Genomic DNA, 22,162 nt, shown 5'->3' on the forward strand with positions numbered 1-22,162 from the left:
GGCTGAAAATTCAGCTGAATTTAATCAATCTGAACTAATGAATGTAACAGAAAGTGACACAACCCATGTGTGATGAATTTGGATGGATTATATTTTTGAGTAAAAATAAAGCAAAATAAGTTTTTTGTTTTTTTTTGGCCCAAATATATATATGCACCCATCGAGCATCGCTGAAATGACAGATTCAAAACCAGAAACATTTAAAAATTTAAAGCTACAGTGGTTAGGATTTAGGGCAGCACGGTGGATTAGTGGTTAGCACTGTTGCCTCACAGTGAGAAGGTCATGCGCTTGATTCCCACCTGTGGCCTTTCTGTGTGGAGTTTGCATGTTCTCCCCGTGTTTGCGTGGGTTCTCCGGCTTCCTCCCACATCCAAAAACATGCAGATCAGGTGGATTGGAAACTTTAAATTGTCCGTAGGTCTGAATATATTTGTTTGTCTGTATGTGGCCCTACGACAGACTGGCGTCCTGTCCAGGGTGTACCCCTCCTCATGCCCTATGACTGCTGGGATAGGCTTTCTTTTATCTTCAATCTTCTGGCTGCACTGCAAAACATGAAAGGTGGAGCAAGTATGTCCATTTTGGGTTATTGTATGAACATGGCGCTGCCACATGGCGAGCGGGCCCGCTCTCATGTAGATATAAAGGGCTCATTCTAATCTCATGAAACCACAGTGAATTATTCTTGCTGGTAATTGTAAAATAATAAATGTTATATTCCATTTCATTTTCTACCGCTTACCTGTGTCTGGGTTGTGGTGGCAGTAGACCAAGCAGGTTATCCCGTGCTTCCCTATCCTTGGCCAAATTGCCAAATCCTTTAACTCTTCCTGGGGGATCCCTTGGCATTCCCAAGAAGGCTGGGAAATATAATCCCTTCAGGGTATCCTGGGTCTTCCCTGGGGCCTCCTCCTAGTTGGACGCGTCTGGAAGATCTCACGAGGGAGACCACCTGAGGGCATCCTCACCAGATGCCCCCAAACCACCTGAGGTGGCGCCATTCAATGCAAAGAATCAGCGACTGTACTCTGAGTTCCTCCCCAATAATTAAGCTTCTCAACCTGTCCTAGAATGTAAGCCGAGATACCCAACAGAGGAATCTCATGTCCACCACTTGTATCCGCAACATTATTCTTTCTGCCATTACCCAAAGTGATCAAAGGTGAGGACAGGAGCGTAAAATGACTAGTAAATCAAGAGGCTCGCCTTATTATTGCTATCCATCCATTTTTTCTCCCCGCTTATTCCAGTTAAGGGTCATGGGGGTGTTGGAGCCTATCCCAGCAGTCATAAGGCGTGAGGGAGGGTGCACCCTTGACAGGATGCCAGTTTGTCACAGGGCCACATATAGACAAACACATTCACACCCCCACACACACTTAAAGTCAAAGCCCAACTCCCTTCAACTTTACTTCCATAATAAATCTCCTTATGCCTCATTTTCGCATAGCATATGTGCTCGTAGCCATACTACTGTTTACCCATTCATTTTATGGATGCCTTTTTGATGTCTGCTGTATATGCAGAGCTCCACCTTCAAAAAGCTGGGACTTCGAGGAGGGCAGTCACATCTCCTCCTCTCTCCTCTCCTCTGTGTTTTTCTATCTCTGCTCCAACCTTCAAAAGTTCCAACTTCACGAGACTGTGAATTCTTCAAGCTATATTTGGAATAACCATGGAACTAATCAGCTGGTCTCTCAACACTATTGACACCATTTTTTCAACAAGGAAATCAGGGCTGGGGGACCCTGCATGCCCAAATGGAACCTATCCTATGGGCTATGGCGCATTGAGTGCTTGGCACCACTCTTGGCACTATATAAATAAAAAAAAATTGAAACTGAACTGGCCTTTTAGCCACAGTGCGCATGTTCTCTACTGTCACATGTTCGTACAGTGTTTTAGGCTTGTGATGCTTCTTCCTGTGTTGCAGTGACCTATGATGATGACAAGAAGTCTTTGGAATGAAGTCTCTTCAGTGTGTCCTTGGTTACTGGGGAAATTACTTCATGTCCAACAAACGGGTACTTAACTAACCTTTGGTTCTCTGTGAGGTTGAGATGACGTTTGATGTCCAGCAAAGCCTCCTTCAGGAAGGTCAGCCTCTTGACTTCATGCTGCTGGCACTGGTCAAACACCTGCTCCATGCTCTCTGTGTACTGCGGAGTGCACTTGTTCAGCTCCTCCAGAGACTTTTCATACTTTTCTTTAGCCTGTGACAGAAAAACAGAAAACACAACTAATGGCTGTGTGGAAAAACAGAGCACCCCTACCAATGCAACAGCTTTAACATTCTCTTATTAGTAACATATTATTCCAAATTTATATGAACTAAATGTGGATTATTGTTTAATCGTGGGTTTAAACATTTCGCAATGACATATTAAAAATATGAAAAGGCTTCGCATACATTTTCACCCACTCAAAATAGCATAATTATTTAAAAAAATAATGAATCAAAATGCACAGACCAAGCTAATTATACATACAGAGAATTATGTATTTTCATATTAGTTTTGACTAACTAAGGAGTTTCTGAACGTTTTAGCCAAAAATGCATTTTCTAAAGACAAAGGTCAGCCTGTTTTCCCCCAGATTTTGCTGTGAAACACTGCTCTTATCACATGGCGAAGACTCACACTGAACAGTGTATTTAGTGACTGTTTCAAGCTTAGAGTGAACCTAACCTGACGTTCTGCAGGGTAATGCAGCTGGTCAGCTGTCATTGTGATAGAAAAGAAACAGCAAATGTAATTTAGTCAAACATACTGTCAGAAACTAATGTATCCTCAGGGGATCTCTGTTTCTCTAAAATAGTGAAGCATATAAAGGCAAAAATGTGTATTTGATACGAATACCAAATTTGGAATGGTGATTCTCATGTTATTAGTGTGTCTGGTTGATTGGCCATTTTCCACTATGGTTGCCAAAATGATAGAAAAGCCCTTATTTGATTGATTAAAATGATACTGATATCATATTCATTTTGTTATATTATGCCTTATTTTATTTTTAGTATTTTTGAAATTTGTTTTGCTGAATTAGAATTAATTTAGTTACATTTAGTATTCATGGTTTCCATCCAGCACGTTTTAAAAGTGTTCATCTCTTCAAACTACTGTATACATGTCGGCCTATAAAAGGTGTTTAGTGTTGAATATATTGTGTTGTAATTTTTAGTATCTGCAGTCAGCACGGCCAAATGCCAGTTTATGCCACTAAGAGTATAATGTTGTTGGAACATGAAAAATTAAATCTGGCATGATATTTTAGTGAGAGAGAGCGACAGAGAGAAAAAAAAGATTTTGTGGTCGACTTGGGGCCAACTTGAAATTAGGCACCATTTTGGATTTCACTGATGCTGTACAACAGATCCATTGTGATGAACAACATACAATTTGCCATGAATTTTGCACAAATCAATTAAGTAGGAGCATTTTTAGGCAAAAAAATAAATAAATAAATAAATAAAAAATAAAATAATTGGCAGGTCATTTAGGTGACCATCTTGGCAAATGGCCGCCATCTTGAATTTTCAAGTGACCAGTCAATCAGATTTGGTAAGTACTAACTATCTTGGGATTCATCATGCCAAATTTGGCACTTATATCAACATTTGCAGGATTTTGCTGTAAGATTGATGCCATTTGCTCCACTAAAACCCGCATTTGCTTCACTAAAACCCATGGGGTGGAGAGCGAAAAGCCCACTCAGATTTTCTTGTGATTTTTGAATCATGTCAATAAAACTGAACAAGAATATTTGAACATTTTCTGCATACGGTGAGAGAGGAATTTTCAAATGTAAATATGAAAACTGCAGCTATAAGCCTGAACATCAGAGTTCAAATTCTTGTGTGTCTGTAAGACAAGATAATTCTTTGTGGTCTCTTTGTGTAAAAATTGTAGAAATTTGTATTAAATGATTTAACAGTACAGCAATTGTTGTGTATTTTGTTGTGTAATTTTCTTCTTGTATGTTTAAACAAACTAAAAGTGTTGTTGCTCTTGAATTGTTTTTCAGTCTTTTGTCACCTTTTGCATGTCTTGTTTGCATTTGTCCAGTTTCTCGTGGAGTTTCTTCTGCTGGTCTGGTGTGACTGACGCTTCAGTCTTGCCGTTGGCCTCTCGGGTTGCAGCCAGTTTCTCCTCCTTGCAGGCCATGTGGTACGCTTTCTTAGCCGTCTCCACCTGTATGTACAAAGTTAGCGACTTGATCAGCATTTCACAATCTGGTTGGCACACAAACGCATTAATGTACTAACCCAGACAGCAAATAGATCCAGGCCAGATGTAGTGCAACATCTGGTACCAATCCTGAAAACAGATCCGGTCTAGACAGTTTTTCCACCCTGGCCCAGAGGGCACGGCTCCGCTTTACAGTTCTGGAACAGATCCGGACCAGATCTGAACTTAATCCGCAAAAGACCAACCGTTTACAGACCATATCTGGCATGGATCTGAGGCAGATGTGGACTGCATCACAGCACCGTGGCAGGAACAAGTTTTACAGAGGTAAGTTCCGTGGATCCGAGGAAACTGATTTGTATCTATAACACACAGATCAGTGTCCCTGGACTTATAAAACTTGATTGTCGTAAAGAAACAAACCGCTTTGCAATAAGCATTTAAAAAAGCCTCAGTGACGATTACGATTACAGAGTACAGAGTTTACAACCACTAATGGATAGTTTCTACCGAGTGCAGATAAAATTGCTTATCGTTATGCCCCATGTTCCTGCCACTGTGCTGTGATGCGGACCACATCTGTCCCAGATCCGTGCCAGATATGGTCTGTAAACGGTTGGTGTTTTGCGGATCCAGTTCAGATCTGGTCCGGCTCTGTTCCGGAACTGTAAAGCGGAGCCGTGCCGGATCTGGGCCAGGGTGCAAAAACTGTCTGGACCAGATCTGTTTTCAGGATTGGTACCAGATGTTGGACTACATCCGGCCCGGATCTATTTGCTGTCTGGGAACTGTCAAAGAGTGCCCATGTAGCTGACTTGTAAATGATACTATTAACTTTGTGAGCAAATACTCCTAATACCATCCCCCCACTGCCACAGAGTTAGCAAAACTTCTAAATACAATAGTTTAAACTTGCATCAACAATGAAACAATGGCAGTTTTTTAAGGCTTGGGTTCTTCCCTACAAGTGCTCACAAGCCTGGGTGACCAACAGACCTAGGCTTTAGAAATTACAGAACTGATACACAAGTTAATTTCAAGCTACTGCAACTTCAAACCCACACATATGGTGGGTGACTGAAAAGTTCTGAGCCTGATCCAGAAAAAGTAGGGTGTGGTTCTCCATCGTTTGCATTCTGAGAAGCCAACATATCTCTTGAGAATGTGTGAAATTTTGACTCACTGGGTGCAATATTTCAGTGAAGTGAGTAAGAGTGTGTCAGATGGGCAAAATGGACAAAGCTGTTGGGCGTCCTGTGATTCACGAGCTTACGAAAAACGGATCGTCTCTGAAGGACATCCATGAGGACGTGGTAATGACATTAGGGGAGGATGCCACCTCTTATGCTACAGTTAGACGCTGGTCAGTTGAATTCAGAACATCAGAATCAGAATAGCCTTTATTCGCCAAGTATCTTCAAAGAATACAAGGAACTTGGCTCCAGTTTGAGCTGTACTCTTTCTGTACAAGCATGTATAAATATACACTAAATAGTAAATAATTCACAATAAAAAATGTGCAAATGTGCAATAAAAATGTGTGCAAGGAGAAACAGACTAACAGATTGGTTAAATTGTTCGACAGTGTGATGACCTGTGGAAAGAAACTGTTCCTGCGTCTGGTTGTTTTGACCTACAGAGTTCTGTAAAGTCGACCAGAGGGGAGGAGTTTAAACAGTATGTGTCCAAGGTGTGAGGGGTTTCAGAGATGTTACCAGCTTGCTTCCTGGTCCTGGACCGGTATAAGTCCAACAGGGCAGGCTGGCCCCAATGATTTTTTTCTGCAGACCTGACAGTTTGTTGAAGTCTGTGCCTATCATGTTTGGAGGCAGAGGGAAACCAAACTGAGATGGAGATGCACAGGACAGACTGGATGATGGATGTGTAGAAGATGATGAGCAGTTCCTGCGGCAGGTTGAACTTCCTGAGCTGTCTGAGGAAGTACATTGTCTGCTGTGCCTTTTTCCTGATGGAGTCTATGTGGGAGGTCCACTTCAGATCTCCGGAGATGGTGGATCCCAGGAAGCGGAAAGTGTCCACAGTAGACAATAGAGAATGGGGGGGGGTGTGTGATGGTGGGGTCCTGAAGTCTGTGTCGAAGATAAAGCAAGCTCAGAAAGACCCAGAACTGCCACCTCAACCAATACGATCAAGAAGATCCATAATGTGGTCCTCACTGATAGAAGAGTAAGCAAGCGTCACATAGTGAGTACTGTCAACATTTCCTTGGAGAGAGGTCATTTAGTTCTGACAGAAGAACTCAGAAATACACGAGGTTCCAGATGTCCAGGGAGAATCTTAGGCTTTTTGAGGCAGATCTGGATAACTTAATGCAATGATTTTTGACAATGGACGTGACCTGGGTCCATCACGTTCAGCCACAGTCCAAACAACAGTCGGAGCAATGGAAATATGTGGGTTCTCCCCTGCTGAAGAAAGCCAAAACTGTCTCATCTGCTGGGAAGGCCACGGCCTCTGTCATCTGGGATGCTGAGGGTATCATAATGGTGGACTATCTCCAGAAGGGACAGACCATCAGTGGGGGCCTATTATGCTTCCCTTCTGCCACAGCTGTGGGAGAAAATAAAGCAGAAGTGGTGTGAAATGCTCCGACAGGGTGTTCTCTTTCACAAGAACAATGCACCGGCCCACACATGGGTTATTGCTTGCAGTGGCTGCCAAACAAGAATATGGCTTCGAACTTGTTCCACACTCACCTTATTCCACTGATTTGGCTCCTTTGGACTTCCATCTGTTTCCAGACATGAAAAGGCATCTTACTGGAACTCATTATAATACTGATAATGATGCCATATCTGCAGTGGATGAGTTCCTTGAGCTCCATTATAAGACCTTCTCTGAGAAGGATATTAAGGCATTGCAGTGACCCTGGAGAAAGTGTGTGGACTCACATGGGGGTTATGTTGAGAAGGGGTTCTTTTTTATTGAATATAAGAAATTCTACTGGACCATGGACAAGAATTCAAAGAAAAGTGTTTTCATCCTGCTCACCTCTTTGAGCTTTTTGGCCCACGGTTTCTGAGCCTTCTTGAAGCCTTCCTCTGCCTCCTTCGCCTCTTTGAATCCACCGATCATTTGCTTGTGATAGGCTTCCTTCTGCCAATTCTTCACTTTCTCAACATCCTCGTTAACCAGGTTGTTCTTCACGTCTTGGTGCAGTTCGCTCACCTTCTCTGCCTCAGTCATCACAGCCAGCCAGGCTCTCTCCACAGAGCCATACTGTGGGCCTGCAGAAACACAAACACACAGGGATTCCTTTCAAATAGGACATTTTTATGCGCGAGTGTGCAACTAACAACCTCAGTCAAACAAATGCTGCTGTGGCCAAAGTAATTTGGTAAAAGACTCATTTTATTGATCACTTTCCAAAGAATGACCTTTCTCAATGAGCTGTCTCCATCTCTTGGACCAACCGGTTAGCTGATCGCCGTAGGCTTTCTCTATCTTTGAACGTTCTTGTAGACAGCTCATAAGGTCATTGCAGAGCCGATGGCCATCATCAAATCGCTTCACAGCACGTTTGTAGTTCCCCACCTGGAAACAGACACAGACAAGCATTCAGAGAATCTCGCCCGGAGACATCTCCCCATACGCGTGGTGGCAAATACGAAAACAAAGTAGCAGCAATGAAAAATGATTACTTAGTTTGATCACAAGAAATCACAGTCAAAACAAGTGAGGAATGTTACTAAATACTCATTTATAAACTGATGTAGGTATCATGATCATACAGACATGGCTTATTGGTCATTCCAAACCAAAATAATTTTATATAATCAGGGGTGCACATAACTGGTGCTCATCATGCTCATATGTGCTAAAAATCACTGATGCACAGCAGACAGCACGCAGAGGGAAACACTTTTCTTACAATCTGTCATTGCTTTGCTCTTATGAAGTGCTTCCCTTGTGTTTACTGCTGCACATAATTTATTTTTAGCACACAAAAGCACCATGAGTAATTCAGTAGATTCTCACAAATCCAACAAGACCAAGCATTCATGATATGCACACTCTTAAGGCTATGAAATTGGGCTATTAGTAAAACTAGAAGCACTCAGAGAGTGCAAACCTCCGCCAAGGCCATAGGGTCACTAACCCTAAAGAGATTCCCTCTTTGGCACAGTGATCTATTCAACAATTCAGTGTTAGAACCAAAACTATGATACATACACTTTTCTTTCCTAAATATTTGACATCCTTGACCATGAAAACATACCACTAGAACTTGGAATCACTTTTATGTCTTTATTAGTTGAAAAGTTATTGTATAAAAACGATTTTTCGGTAATGGCGGTTTTCTTCTGGATCTAGCTCCATAATATTTGAAGCTACATCAAATCTGATGACACATTACTGAATCAGTACAGATTCAGCTACAATTTGGTGTTAGTTGTGCATCTCTAGCTTCATTTGTCACCTCACACTGACACATTTTCTATTTTCCCTATATTTTTGCATATTCTGGATCACCAGATCCGGAATCCAGATCCGATCATCACCAAACTTTGTTGTTTGATAGAACATTTGACTATGTTACACCCTAATTTTTTTCAAGCTTTTCTGCCTTGTTTTTGTGGAGTTAGACACTAGAATGTCAAAATTCCCCCTATCCCGCAATGGTGAAGAATCCTTTAAAAAAATTCCTGGATCCGGATCGTGATCCGGATCACCACTAAAATTTAATCACTTGTTCCTCTTGTCATTTCCAACCACTCCACAAAATTTCATCAAAATCCGTTCTAAACTTTTTGAGTTATCCTGCTGACAAAGACAGACAAAAAAATTCTTTTTGTCTCTTTCTCTAAAATTGTATATAATAATCATTAGATTATTAATATATAAACAAAAATAAATTTAAGAAATATTACAATTTGAAAACAAATGCACCCGAACGTGATGACAGCTGCAACTGCTTAATGCTAACTTTTAACATTTAAAATGCCATAGACATGCTAAGGCATTAGCATCGCGATCCGGATTGTGATCCGGATCACCACTAAAATTTAATCACTTGTTCCTCTTGTCATTTCCAACCACTCCACAAAATTTCATCAAAATCCGTTCAAAACTTTTTGAGTTATCCTGCTGACAAACAGACAGACAAACAAACAAACGCGACCGAAAACATAACCTCCTTGGTGGAGGTAAAAAAGTAGAAAAGGGGGTGTTCACAATAATAGTAGCATCTGCTGTTGACGCTACAAACTCAAAACTATTATGTTCAAACTGCTTTTTTAGCAATCCTGTGAATCACTAAACTAGTATTTAGTTGTATAACCACAGTTTTTCATGATTTCTTCACATCTGCGAGGCATTAATTTTGTTGGTTTGGAACCAAGATTTTGCTCATTTACTAGTGTGCTTGGGGTCATTGTCTTGTTGAAACACCCATTTCAAGGGCATGTCCTCTTCAGCATAAGGCAACATGACCTCTTCAAGTATTCTGACATATCCAAACTGATCCATGATACCTGGTATGCGATATATAGGCCCAACACCATAGTAGGAGAAACATGCCCATATCATGATGCTTGCACCACCATGCTTCACTGTCTTCACTGTGAACTGTGGCTTGAATTCAGAGTTTGGGGGTCGTCTCACAAACTGTCTGCGGCCCTTGGACCCAAAAAGAACTATTTTACTCTCATCAGTCCACAAAATATTCCTCCATTTCTCTTTAGGCCGGTTGATGTGTTCTTTGGCAAATTGTAACCTCTTCTGCACATGTCTTTTATTTAACAGAGGGACTTTGCGGGGATTCTTGCAAATAAATTAGCTTCACACAGGCGTCTTCTAACTGTCACAGCACTTACAGGTAACTCCAGACTGTCTTTGATCATCCTGGAGCTGATCAATGGGTGAACCTTTGCCATTCTGGTTATTCTTCTATCCATTTTGATGGTTGTCTTCCATTTTCTTCCACGCGTCTCTGATTTTTTGTCCATTTTAAAGCATTGGAGATCATTATAGATGAACAGCCTATAATTTTTTGCACCTGCGTATACGTTTTCCCCTCTCCAATCAAGTTTTTAATCAAACTACGCTGTTCTTCTGAACAATGTCTTGAACGTCCCATTTTCCTCAGGCTTTCAAAGAGAAAAGCATGTTCAACAGGTGCTGGCTTTATCCTTACATAGGGGACACCTGATTCACACCTGTTTGTCACTGACTGAATGCCACACTACTATTATTGTGAACACCCCCTTTTCTACTTTTTTTTTTTTACTAATAGCCCAATTTCATAGCCTTAAGAGTGTGCATATCATGAATGTTTGGTCTTGTTGGATTTGTGGGAATCTACTGAATCTACTGGTACCTTGTTTCCCATGTAACAATAAGAAATATACTCAAAACCTGGATTAATCTTTTTAGTCACATAGCACTATTATTATTCTGAACACTACTGTATGTGCATGCCTATTTATAATGACATCATCATCACTTCACATATTCATTAGAAAGTGACATTCTAGTTTCTGGTTTATATGCACGCTAAATTATCCTTCTTGCACTTCTAGTTTCTGGGTTACTGAGAAATATGTGGGTTTTGGATCTTATACCATCCTTTGATGGCATCTACTGTAATGATGTCATCATGCTGCCATGTACAAACCAGCATATGGCAATACATATGTGCTTGAGATCATCCTGCTACAGTTTTTTTTGTTTGTTTCAAAGTTATTGCAGAAAATGTGTTTTTTTTTATTTTTGCAGTTAAAGGCATGATGTCATTTGATGATGTCATCATGACACCGCATACAGTTCAGCAGGTGGCTTAGTGTTTGCTGATTCATACGTACTTGCAACCAATCTACTAGCTCTCTCAGTCACAAAGTTAAAGCAAAAACACACACACACACACACACACACACACACACACACACACACACACACACACACACACACACACACACACACACACACACACACACACACACACACACACACACACACACACACACACACATCATATAGGCTCAAGCACAAACAAGTTAAATTGGATGCATACAAAATATTATACCACCACATCTTAATATACACAAAAAGAAAAAAATGCACACTACGAACAGCAACACACTGTAAGTGTAGGAGATGTGCATGTTTCAAACACACACCAACATTTTTGCACAGAAGAATGCCTCCTTTTATTGGTGTTGTCAGACGTCTCTGTCAAAATCTTTTCCCTCCTTTCTATGATGTTTCCACCTAAAGCTGATTCACAAAAAAAAAAAAAAAAAATATATATATATATATATATATATATATATATATATATATATATATATATATATATAGGAGCAGAACCAGGCTGTGTGGCTCCGCATCTTCAGGGCCTGCAAGGGGCATGAGCTCATGGCGCATGATGCAGGGAGGACATGTGGGGGAGGGAGCTCGTGAGTGTCCATGTGTAGTTATGCAATAATATAGGTTTGTGCATGTGAGTGTATGTATGTCCACAAATGGTGACTGCTGTAATCCTCTTGAGCAACGCAACGCGAGCGGATGCATTCTCCGATAATGACAGCGAGGTCAAAGCACGCTGTATAAAGAATGCACCCTGTGTGTAAATACACGCAGTTGTGTGTCACGTGCAGCCTGTCCGAGATGTTACCAGGCTGCAGAGCTGCTCTCTGATTGGTGCTGACATGAGCCTGCATGTGGAGCTTCGTCTGCGGTGTAATCTCAGAGTATGAATGTGGCGTTTCGTTAAAGGGTGTCGAATATGGGACTATGTGTAAACGCCGGCACAGTCACTGCAACTGCAGGTTTGTCTCACCACAACACCAGGAGGAGTCGTGAAGAGACAGGGTGAAATGAGGTGACACTGGGGGGGAAGAACGCCCCAGAATCTAAAAAAATGCAATTGTTTTAATATTGTTTGAATCAGACTGAGAGATTAGCATTTGGTAGCTGCAGGAAGGCTGTAAGACAGATGTACTATGGCACGATGGGCCCTATCTTGATCATTCATACTACATGGTCTAAAGTGCATAGTGCAAGTTTATTTGGGGCGTGTCCAACTACACTTTGGTATTTACACAGCGCCTCATCTGAGCCCAGCGTAAACTACAGGGTGAAAAGTGGTTGTATACAGTCTGTGAACTAATCATGGGTGCATTTTGGGCTTAATAATTAGACTGTCATCTGATAGTCTCTTTATGAGCCATGTTTACTTGAAAGTGGTGTGTTGCCATTTAGATGGCAGACTCAGCAGGTGACAGAAGTGAGAGGTTTTCTGGCAAGGAACCGGATCTCTGCTAAAGCATAAAAAGCAAGCAGATCATTTGTGGAAACAGCATCCAAGCAGTTGAGCGCTTAATTCATGCAGCACTGCCTCCTCCTCCAGCTGATCTACCCGATATCCTCCATATTTCACCAGGCACAGAAAGTCCCAATGTTTAGACCATCCTGTGGCTACCCTTGTTTTGGTGCTCCCTGCCTATATGGTAACTGGTTAACTGTGTAATCAGTCATCTTAAAAAGTTTATTTACAATTATTGAGGCAACACGCACACATTTACCTCTGTAGGGATCCTCTCTGTGCTACCAGTCACTTCTAAAGACAATTTTGCCTGTTCAGTAAGTAAGTAAGTAGGGGTGGTGGCCAAGTGGTTAATGCGCTTGATTTCAGTTCAGAAGGTTCCGGGTTCAAATCCCACCCCTGCCACATTTCTCCATGTAATGTGGAGTTGCGTCAGGAAGGGCATCCGGCATAAAACTTGTGCCAATTCAACATGCAGATCCACCTTGGATTTGCTGTGGCGACCCCAAGTGCAAACAAGGGAGCAGCCGAAGGCACTTACTTTAGTAAGTAATATTTATTTATATAGCACCTTTCACAGACAAGGAAAGTCACAAGGTGCTTCACAAAAGACACACACAGATAAAAATTCTGAGAATAAAAGACAATGTACATCACAATAAAATACTCTAATGCTGCGTTCACACCGGGTGCGACGTGAGCGACAGCAGCGACAGGTTGCCATGTAATCCTTATGGAATGACGCGTTTTGGCGCCAAGTCACGCAGCGCGACGCGATGGACGCGAGTGAAGCAATTTTGAGTGATTGCCGCGTTTGTGGCGCAATATTGCGTTGCATCACATCACCTTTCCCTACTCCCCAAGGTGAAAAATCTGAACTTTTTCGTCTCGTCGCGCCGCGATGACCAATCAGGGACTGAATATTCAATTTTTTTTTTCTATAGTCTTTATTGCCATTGTTACTTTTTACAAAGTCACAACGAAATTGAAAGTGCTATATGAACGTGAATATGTAGTGACGTGGAGGTGTCTGGAGTTTGACTGAAGATGTGAACATGTCCTGTATCTGGTAGCAGCCTGTGAGCAGGACTTATGCCTCTTTTGTCCTTTATTTCACAATTATGACAGAGTTTTTGGAGCGAGCGGAGTTTCTTCTTTTTATTTTACATGCACGCGCGGGCGAATCGTCCATGGAGAAATATTTTACTTATTAACTACACAGATGTAGTTACACAATTATAAACACAATAAACACAATTATGACAGAGTTTTTGGGGGAAGAGCAAGCTGTAGCCCCGCAGCAGGCAGCAGTTTCTTTTCTTTTTTTTTTTTTACATGTGCGCGCGTGACCGGGACAGGAGTTCCTCAAACTGGGTCCTGCAGAGGCAGAAGGACCGCTGAAAGCAGCCGTCGTCCAGACGCAGCTCCTGCAGCAAATAATGATACTCCCTGAATTGGGAACGTCTCATGACGTTTGTCAGCTTTCCACAACAACTCGCTCCCTGTGATCAAGGTCCGTCATGTTAACTTGACTGACAACAGGAGCCGGCGAGCGGAATGGAAGCTGCTCCTATTTGATGATGCACCGGGCGAATTTTCGCAGCAAAAGCAGAGCGACATACCGGGTGAAGGAGGCGCGTCCATCGCCACGCGACCCCCGCAAATTTGTAGTGTCTGATCGCGCCCGGTGTGAACGCGGCATTAGACACACACAGTGGTCATAAAACAGACCTCTCACTACTAAGGTTTGAATGCCTGGAGAAACAGATGGGTTTTAAGTTTGCTCTTAAAAACATCGACAGTGTCCAGCAAAATGAAGAGACAAAGGGAGATCATTCCAGAGCCTCAGTGCAACGGCTTGAAAGAGCGATCTCCTCGGGTCTTAAAGTGGGTACGAGGGACCCTCAGAAGGTTCTGATCCACTGACCTCAGGCTCAGAGTGGGAGCGTAGGGACATAACAGGTCTCTAATGTAGGGGGAGCCTGGCCATGCAAAGCTCTAAAAGGCAACACTAGGATCTTAAACTGGAAACGCAACGACACTGGGAGCCAATGAAGAGACTTCAAAATAGGAGAAATATGAGTCCTCCTTCTTGAGCGAGATAGCAGCCTTGCTGCAGAATTTTGGATCTGCTGCAGACGGGACAGCTCCTTTTTGTTCAGACAGGAAAACAAACTGTTGCAGTAGTCCAAACAAGAAGATACAAATGCATGAATAATCAACTCAAGATCATCTTTTGAAACAATTGATCTGAGTTTGGAAATCTGGAGTTTGGAATGAATTTGGAATGATGCTCAAATGACATTTCTTTATCAAAGATAACACCTAGGTTTCTCAGGCTAGATTTTGCAGATGAGCTCAAAAGACCTAAATACTGTTTAATCCCGGAATAACATCATCGGGGGCAACCACCAGCACCTCGGTTTTATCCGACTTTAACTGCAGCGAATTTGCACCGAGCCATTGTTTTATTTTCTCAAAGCAGTTCTGTAGAGAGCCCAATTTCTGGATCTCAGAGGCTTTAAATGAGCAGTAAATTTGGATGTCATCAGCAAATAAATGATAAGTGGCAAAAAGAGGAGGATAACTATGCATGTTTTCAGCTTGCCCCACGCCATTACATCACCAAGCCTATTGACCCATGTTGGTGTGTGTTCTATGTCAATACTACACACGTCAATTTAGTTTTTTTCCCCAAGTGAAATGATTAATGGTAAAATATCCAAAACTAGAGACTAGGCTGAAAAATGTCAAACATCCCCTTTAAATATGTCAATAAGATCTAACAGGAAATGGATCCAGAATCTGGCCCAACTACAGTCTTGAGCTTCATTGCGAGCATTGTCCTGAATGCACCACAGTCTATGTATGAATGCATGTCAGTATCTTCAGAAATGTTTGAAGTCTCTTTAATAATTAGATTTTTGGGATCTGTCAGATGGACCTGATCTCTTTCTCAAAAACACACTTGAGCACTGAAGACAATAATTCAACACCAAAATGGTCACAGTGTGAGTCATCTTCTCAAATACAGATGATAGAAATGCCAAAATCTGATAGTAAAAATGTTATTTTGTCTGTGCTGACAGAACACAGATGCTATAAGCAGGTGGTTGTGGTGAATGGCCGCCTCAGAGCGTCTGATGACTGAGGCTCTTTGTCCGTGTCTCTGTGGATAAGAGCACTGACACAAAGATGATTCTGTACTGAGGGAATTCATTAACGTTAATTTGGTGGGTTAAAAGAGCATGCGTGCACACATGCACGCGGCATATCAGCACAGCTGATGAAGAGCAGATCATGTCAGAGGAGCGTGTGGTGACACAGCGTCCGCCGATATGATGGCAAAACCATGTACGTTACATTAACAGGAAATAAGCAGTGTTGCCACAGTTACTTTGAAAAAGTAATCCAATTACTGATTACTGATTACTCCTTGAAAAAGTAACTTAGTTACTTTACTGATTACTCAATTGTAAAAATAACTAAGTTAGATTACTAGTTACTTTTTTAGTTACTTTTCCAACAACCCTCTGCCACCTCAACATGACAATGATACCTGTTTTGCCAAAACTTACTTTATAGTCACCCTTTCTTGACTTCAATGAAAATAAATATTTGTTTTATAAAAAGTAAAATAAAGACTTCTTTCTTGACCTCATATTTAACTGTTGACAGCACTGTAACAGTAAAACTTGCGATTTCTAACCTACATTGTTTATAAATGTAACTATTAAATTCATTCTAGCATTTTTCTAACATTTAAATTCTCTCTAAATATTTTACTTGTAGAAATTAATATTATTTTAAGTAGTATTAGTAGTTGTAGTAAAAAAAGGCTTCAAAACTGGACCTTTAATCTAGGGGTATTGTGAGGGAGGCACATCCCTCCCCCATGCCCCCATTCCATCTGGATTCGCCCCTACTTTGGCGTTTGAGCACAAAGAATGGATAACATTTATTTATGCAGAAAACGTGACCAGATTTACAGGTAAGAAAGTTTTATTGTGTTTTCACATCATGTGGTCCTCAGAAAGAGAGTTTAGGTGCATTTGAGTGGAAAATAGTGTTAGTTGTTGACGCGTCGCGGAGGATCAGCTGTTTTAACGTGCAGATATGGAGCGGCTCAGCTCAGCTCTAAATAAAGGAGGGGAAAAAGTATAAAAATGTCTTTGTAAAGCTCAGTGCAGGTGTGCTGATCACCGCGCTTTAAGAGACGACGAGTCGAGCAGCTGCAAAAAACCGCGGATGAAAAGCTCACAGCTCACTTAAAGTGGGCAGTTCAGTCGAACCCCGACCTCCTGCCCACGGACCAAGTTTAATGCTGCTATCGACCCACAATGAAAAATAATAGTAACACACAGTGACATGGAGAAGTAACTTTAATCTGATTACTGATTTGGAAAGATTAACGCGTTAGATTACTCGTTACTAAAAAAAGTGGTCAGATTAGAGTAACGCGTTACCGGCATCACTGGAAATAAGCAAGTTACTTTGCTGATTTTGGGGGGGGGGAGGGGGTAACAATTTGCAAGGAATTTTGGGTAAATGTTCCTGCTGAATTGAAAAACATAAATGGAAACAACTCAGAAATAGAAACTTACTTTGGCAATCACACAGAGAAACATGCTAAAACACACAGCAGTTAAATAATCTGCTTTGTTTTTTTTTTTAAAAGTGATTAATTCTCATAAGTACATGTCATATCACCAGTGTTAATTTAACAATGTCAGTGTTAGTTTTACACTGGTGATTTTACTGTGTAGTTTTTTTTTCACCCTTTCTTCTGTAATATAACTTAACAGGGCCACTTAAGCAGCTATACAAAAAACAAACAAACAAACAAAAAATACTATTGGATATCCGGTTATGAAAATGCATTTTATTTTGAAAGAATTTTTTCTCTTTTTCAAACACGGCATTTCAATACAAAATTTCAGTACCGACTCCTGCTCGCTGCAGTTTCTCTGATGAAAACATCCTGAATGAAACCGTTCTGTAGTGCACTAGCTATGAAAAATTGGCACAATTTAAAAATTTTGCTGTGGCGTCTGATCAGATACCATTATACTAAACTGGGGTCCAAACGGACTCCATATGAACAATGATTAAGCCCACAGTATTTAATCAAATATCATCGAGACATTGAATCTGAAGAAACCCATGTAGGTGACAATTACATAAAATGTCCGCAAAATGAGTATAATGGTTCAGAAAATATATCAAAACACAGTGGTGGGCACAGATAACCAAAAAATTAACTTCGATAACAGATAATCAGATAACTGAAAAGTTATGTTTGATAAAGATAAAACAATAAACCACCCAAAAATGTATCAGAAGTTACAGATAACTGATGAATTCCAGTATTGTCTCTAGTACATTTGCAACTACTAACAAGCTGAATTTGAGTTTTAACACCACAATCCCTTCTGGTAGCATCAAAAGCGACAACAGACCCAAACAATGAGCCAGCACTTCTGTCTTTGAACATCTTGCCCCCTGCTGGAAGCTCTCGATTACTACATGTCTTCCAGCACAGAAGCAACCTGAGAGGAGCCACAAAGCTCAACTCTCTACCCAATCACAACGCTCTGGTCAGGCAGAGGTCTTGGAAAATAAAGCAATGCTGAGTTATGGTTTGGTGTATAAATAAAATGAATACTGATAGAATAACTCCATTAATGTCAATTCTGTCATTTGTACAGTTAAAATATAACATATATCTTTTAATGTTGAATAATGCACTAATTCTGAAGTTTTGTAACAAACACAGACAGATTACAAAGGATTGTGGGTAAAATGTGCCTCCGCTAAACACTGATTGGTTGAGTCATTCATTATGTAAACCAACATGTTAATGTGACGTGTGTCATGTGTTGGTGTTTACAGATAAATGTGCTTTTGTAAAATATTCCAGTTTTTTTATTTGCAAAAACAGGCATTTTTACAGAGCCCTGGAAGTGTCATTGTAAAAAGTTCTCCTTTGCCTGCAGAGGATAGAGTGGTTTCTTTTAGAAGCAGCTCTTCTCTGTCTTGCAGAGGGTAGAACTACACATCCGCTACGAAACATTTAACAGGTAGGTGCTCAAATGATTTTAAATTTTATAAATGTTTGTAGCTGTTCAGCTTTATTTACCACGTTATCGGTCTAAAAATTATCGGACAAAAATTTTTTGCAAGATAATTAGTCTGACAATGGTTTTTAAAGTTATCTAAAAAGATAATCCGATAATGAAAACATTATCTTCGATAATTGTTGGTTATCGGATTATAGGAACTGTGCCCACCACTGTCAAAATATATTCCCTAGGGTCCACGTTGACCCCAGAAGTAGGGTTAAAATAGTTTTAAAAATACTCTGGTTACTCCTCATGAAAAAATACGAGGTAAAATATGCAAAAACCTATTCACAAAAATCCATACATAGTCTTGTATTTGTTAGCCAACAGGCAACTGTGACATCACCAAAAACAAGATGGTGGAATTTCTGCCGCTCCCCCCCAAAAAAAACACACAAACAAAAAAATGTAGAAACTCAGCTTTCACTTCATATTACTGTTATTCTTACCAAATCACAAACGTACCTTTCTGACTGCATATTTAAATACGTCATGAAAATATGTTGAAATACTAACTGGGGCCACTTTCAGTTTGACACAACTGATATAACACCACAGAATAATGAGTTTGTGTGATAAGCTTCACACCTGCAGAATGAAGTGGACCCATTTGGGGCACCTTAACTAGTTAAGTCTGGCAGCAAGTGCTGGTCGTGTGCCATCACACTGGGTCATGAATGTCAACCACCCCGGCAGACAACCAGACCATCCCCACTTTTCAAATTTGGCATCTATCGATATGTGGGTGCCCCCTTGGATCTTTTCATTTGCTGTGACCTGCACTTAGTGAGAGAGATCATACTCAGGAAAACGCACCACAAGTCTGTAATGTCATAATGGCTGGAAAAAGTATTCGGCTCTTTGGTATTTCATATATTTTAATTTGTTTATGCCATTTCAAATACAAAAGGCAAATCAGGCCTCTCAATACAAACATTTCTAAAATGATCTTCCTTAAACTGAAACTCAAAGCAAATCCCTACAACTTGATAAAAGCCAAGATAATGGGTTGCATAAGTAATCATCCCCTTTGGTATAATACCTGTAAATAATCAGTTTTATTTCCAGTTTTCTTCAGACAAGTCAGGGGATGGATACATGAACATTTCCAAGTTACCGAATATGTCTTGAACTTTATTTACATCAGTTATGAAGAAATACAAACAGTATGGCACTCTATGATAAATCTGTGTGGAGTAGACAGTTCTCAAAAACTGAGTGACTGCAAGAAGATGAAGAGTGAGGAAAGCCACCAAGGCACCCAGACAACTCAGACGTTGTGATTGGAAAAATTGTGCATAGTGGCATGTTTTGCATTTTGTATCCCCAGTTGTACAGCTTCATGATGAAGTGGTACAGAGGAGGATGTTTGTTCACCAAAACATCAAATCTAGGCTTGCATCTCAGATGTACCTTCTGGAAAATTGTAGCTGAACTTTCAGGTCTTCGGGTCTTATGACTTCATCAGCTCTTTCCAGATGACTTTGATTTCATCGGTCAAGCACACAAGGGGCAGGAATGTCAACATTTCCACCACATACAAGCCGAATCTGACCGAGTCCAAGAAGTCACTGACAGCCTTGATCCAGGACAGTCATAAAGACTGAAACACCAAACCCTCACCTGGCTTCTTGAGTGCTATGACCAAGACATCCATGGACTCACTGAACCTTTCTTCATCATCACATCCATACCCAACAGAGTAGAAACCAGAACACATCCCTGATGAACACCACATTTCACTGGAAAGAAGACAGATAGCCTACCACACCGCACAGTCCTCACGTGTCCCACAAGAGTGAATTCAGTTCAAAAATCAATGCTGCACAGAAGCCTTGCTGATATTCGTAGTTGCATTTAATGAGCACAAGTGGAGCTAGGATAAGGTAGATGGTGGACGTCTTGGGTGTGAAGCAAGACTGCTGGTTGCTGAGCAGCAAGGAGCTGGCAACCCAAAAATGCATCACTGTATTCATAGTTCTGTGTAAAGACAACTTGGTATTAACAATAATCACTTTCCACAGCTTCAGTGGTGACTCATTGCAACTCACAGGTCAAATTAACTGAAAACAAAGATATCAGAAATCTGACAGTGTCTCTGTACCTCCCAGAAGCTGTCCATGGTGTCGTCAGCACCTGCACTTTCATCGTAGGAGCCAGACATTTTCCAGGATATGGCAAAGCACTAAACCTGTCCTCTGCAGGAGAGCTGGGTTCCTCATGCACTGCAAGAGACAAAAGCAACAACAGTGTGAGTTGTAATACTGCAGATACAGAAACATACAGGCCAGTGTAGACTATAAACAGACAATCCTAGAACAGCCCAACACAGCTCAACAGCGAAATGACTAATTAACGGCTAAACATCAACAAAAAATGGTTTAATACAAAACAATAATAATAAAGTTGATGAAGAAGAAGAAGAATCCATGGATTCTGTGGCATGAAGTGGATGAGACTCTATGACTACCCCTGGATGGGATTCCAGTCTGATGCAGATTATTTGCTAAAGAAAAACTGGTCAGTTCACTAATTACCAATAATTGTGTTGTGTACATTTTATGTCTGCATTTGTAAATTTTGTGATGTGGAAGAATTTTGTTTTGGTGTTGTTGAGCTGAGTATTCCTTTAACTTTAACTAGTAATGACTTCATGACTTTCTTTGCTAATAAAATTTTAACTATTAGAGAAAAAATTACTCATAACCATCCCAAAGACGTATCGTTATCTTTGGCTGCTTTCAGTGATGCCGGTATTTGGTTAGACTTTTTCTCTCCGATTGTTCTGTCTGAGTTATTTTCATTAGTTACTTCCTCCAAACCATCAACATGTCTATTAGACCCCATTCCTACCAGGCTGCTCAAGGAAGCCCTACGATTAATTAATGCTTCGATCTTAAATATGATCAATCTATCTTTATTAGTTGGCTATGTACCACAGGCTTTTAAGGTGGCAGTAATTAAACCATTACTTAAAAAGCCATCACTTGACCCAGCTATCTTAGCTAATTATAGGCCAATCTCCAACCTTCCTTTTCTCTCAAAAATTCTTGAAAGGGTAGTTGTAAAACAGCTAACTGATCATCTGCAGAGGAATGGTCTATTTGAAGAGTTTCAGTCAGGTTTTAGAATTCATCATAGTACAGAAACAGCATTAGTGAAGGTTACAAATGATCTTCTTATGGCCTCAGACAGTGGACTCATCTCTGTGCTTGTTCTGTTAGACCTCAGTGCTGCTTTTGATATTGTTGACCATAAAATTTTATTACAGAGATTAGAGCATGCCATAGGTATTAAAGGCACTGCGCTGCGGTGGTTTGAATCATATTTATCTAATAGATTACAATTTGTTCGTGTAAATGGGGAATCTTCTTCACAGACTAAGGTTAATTATGGAGTTCCACAAGGTTCTGTGCTAGGACCAATTTTATTCACTTTATACATGTTTCCGTTAGGCAGTATTATTAGACGGCATTGCTTAAATTTTCATTGTTACGCAGATGATACCCAGCTTTATCTATCCATCAATCAATCAATCAATCAATTTTTTTTATATAGCGCCA

The 22,162-nt window shown here is 40.7% G+C and overlaps 1 protein-coding gene across 1 annotated transcript in view; it reads right to left on the reverse strand.

Annotated features, from left to right (window-relative positions):
* The window catches only part of LOC117512706 (protein kinase C and casein kinase substrate in neurons protein 1-like), a 98,647-nt gene that overhangs the window by 10,321 nt on the left and 66,164 nt on the right, over positions 1-22,162 (reverse strand). The window contains exons 2-6 of the mRNA XM_034172887.1: positions 20,704-20,824; positions 7,589-7,745; positions 7,203-7,438; positions 4,038-4,193; positions 2,041-2,216 (exon numbers count right to left, since the gene is read on the reverse strand). Coding sequence (XP_034028778.1) covers positions 2,041-2,216; positions 4,038-4,193; positions 7,203-7,438; positions 7,589-7,745; positions 20,704-20,763 — 785 coding nt within the window. The 5' untranslated portion in view covers positions 20,764-20,824. The remainder of the gene's footprint in view (positions 1-2,040; positions 2,217-4,037; positions 4,194-7,202; positions 7,439-7,588; positions 7,746-20,703; positions 20,825-22,162) is intronic.

This window comes from Thalassophryne amazonica, chromosome 6 (genome assembly GCF_902500255.1).
Source record: "Thalassophryne amazonica chromosome 6, fThaAma1.1, whole genome shotgun sequence".
NCBI classification, from domain to species: Eukaryota; Metazoa; Chordata; class Actinopteri; order Batrachoidiformes; family Batrachoididae; genus Thalassophryne; species Thalassophryne amazonica.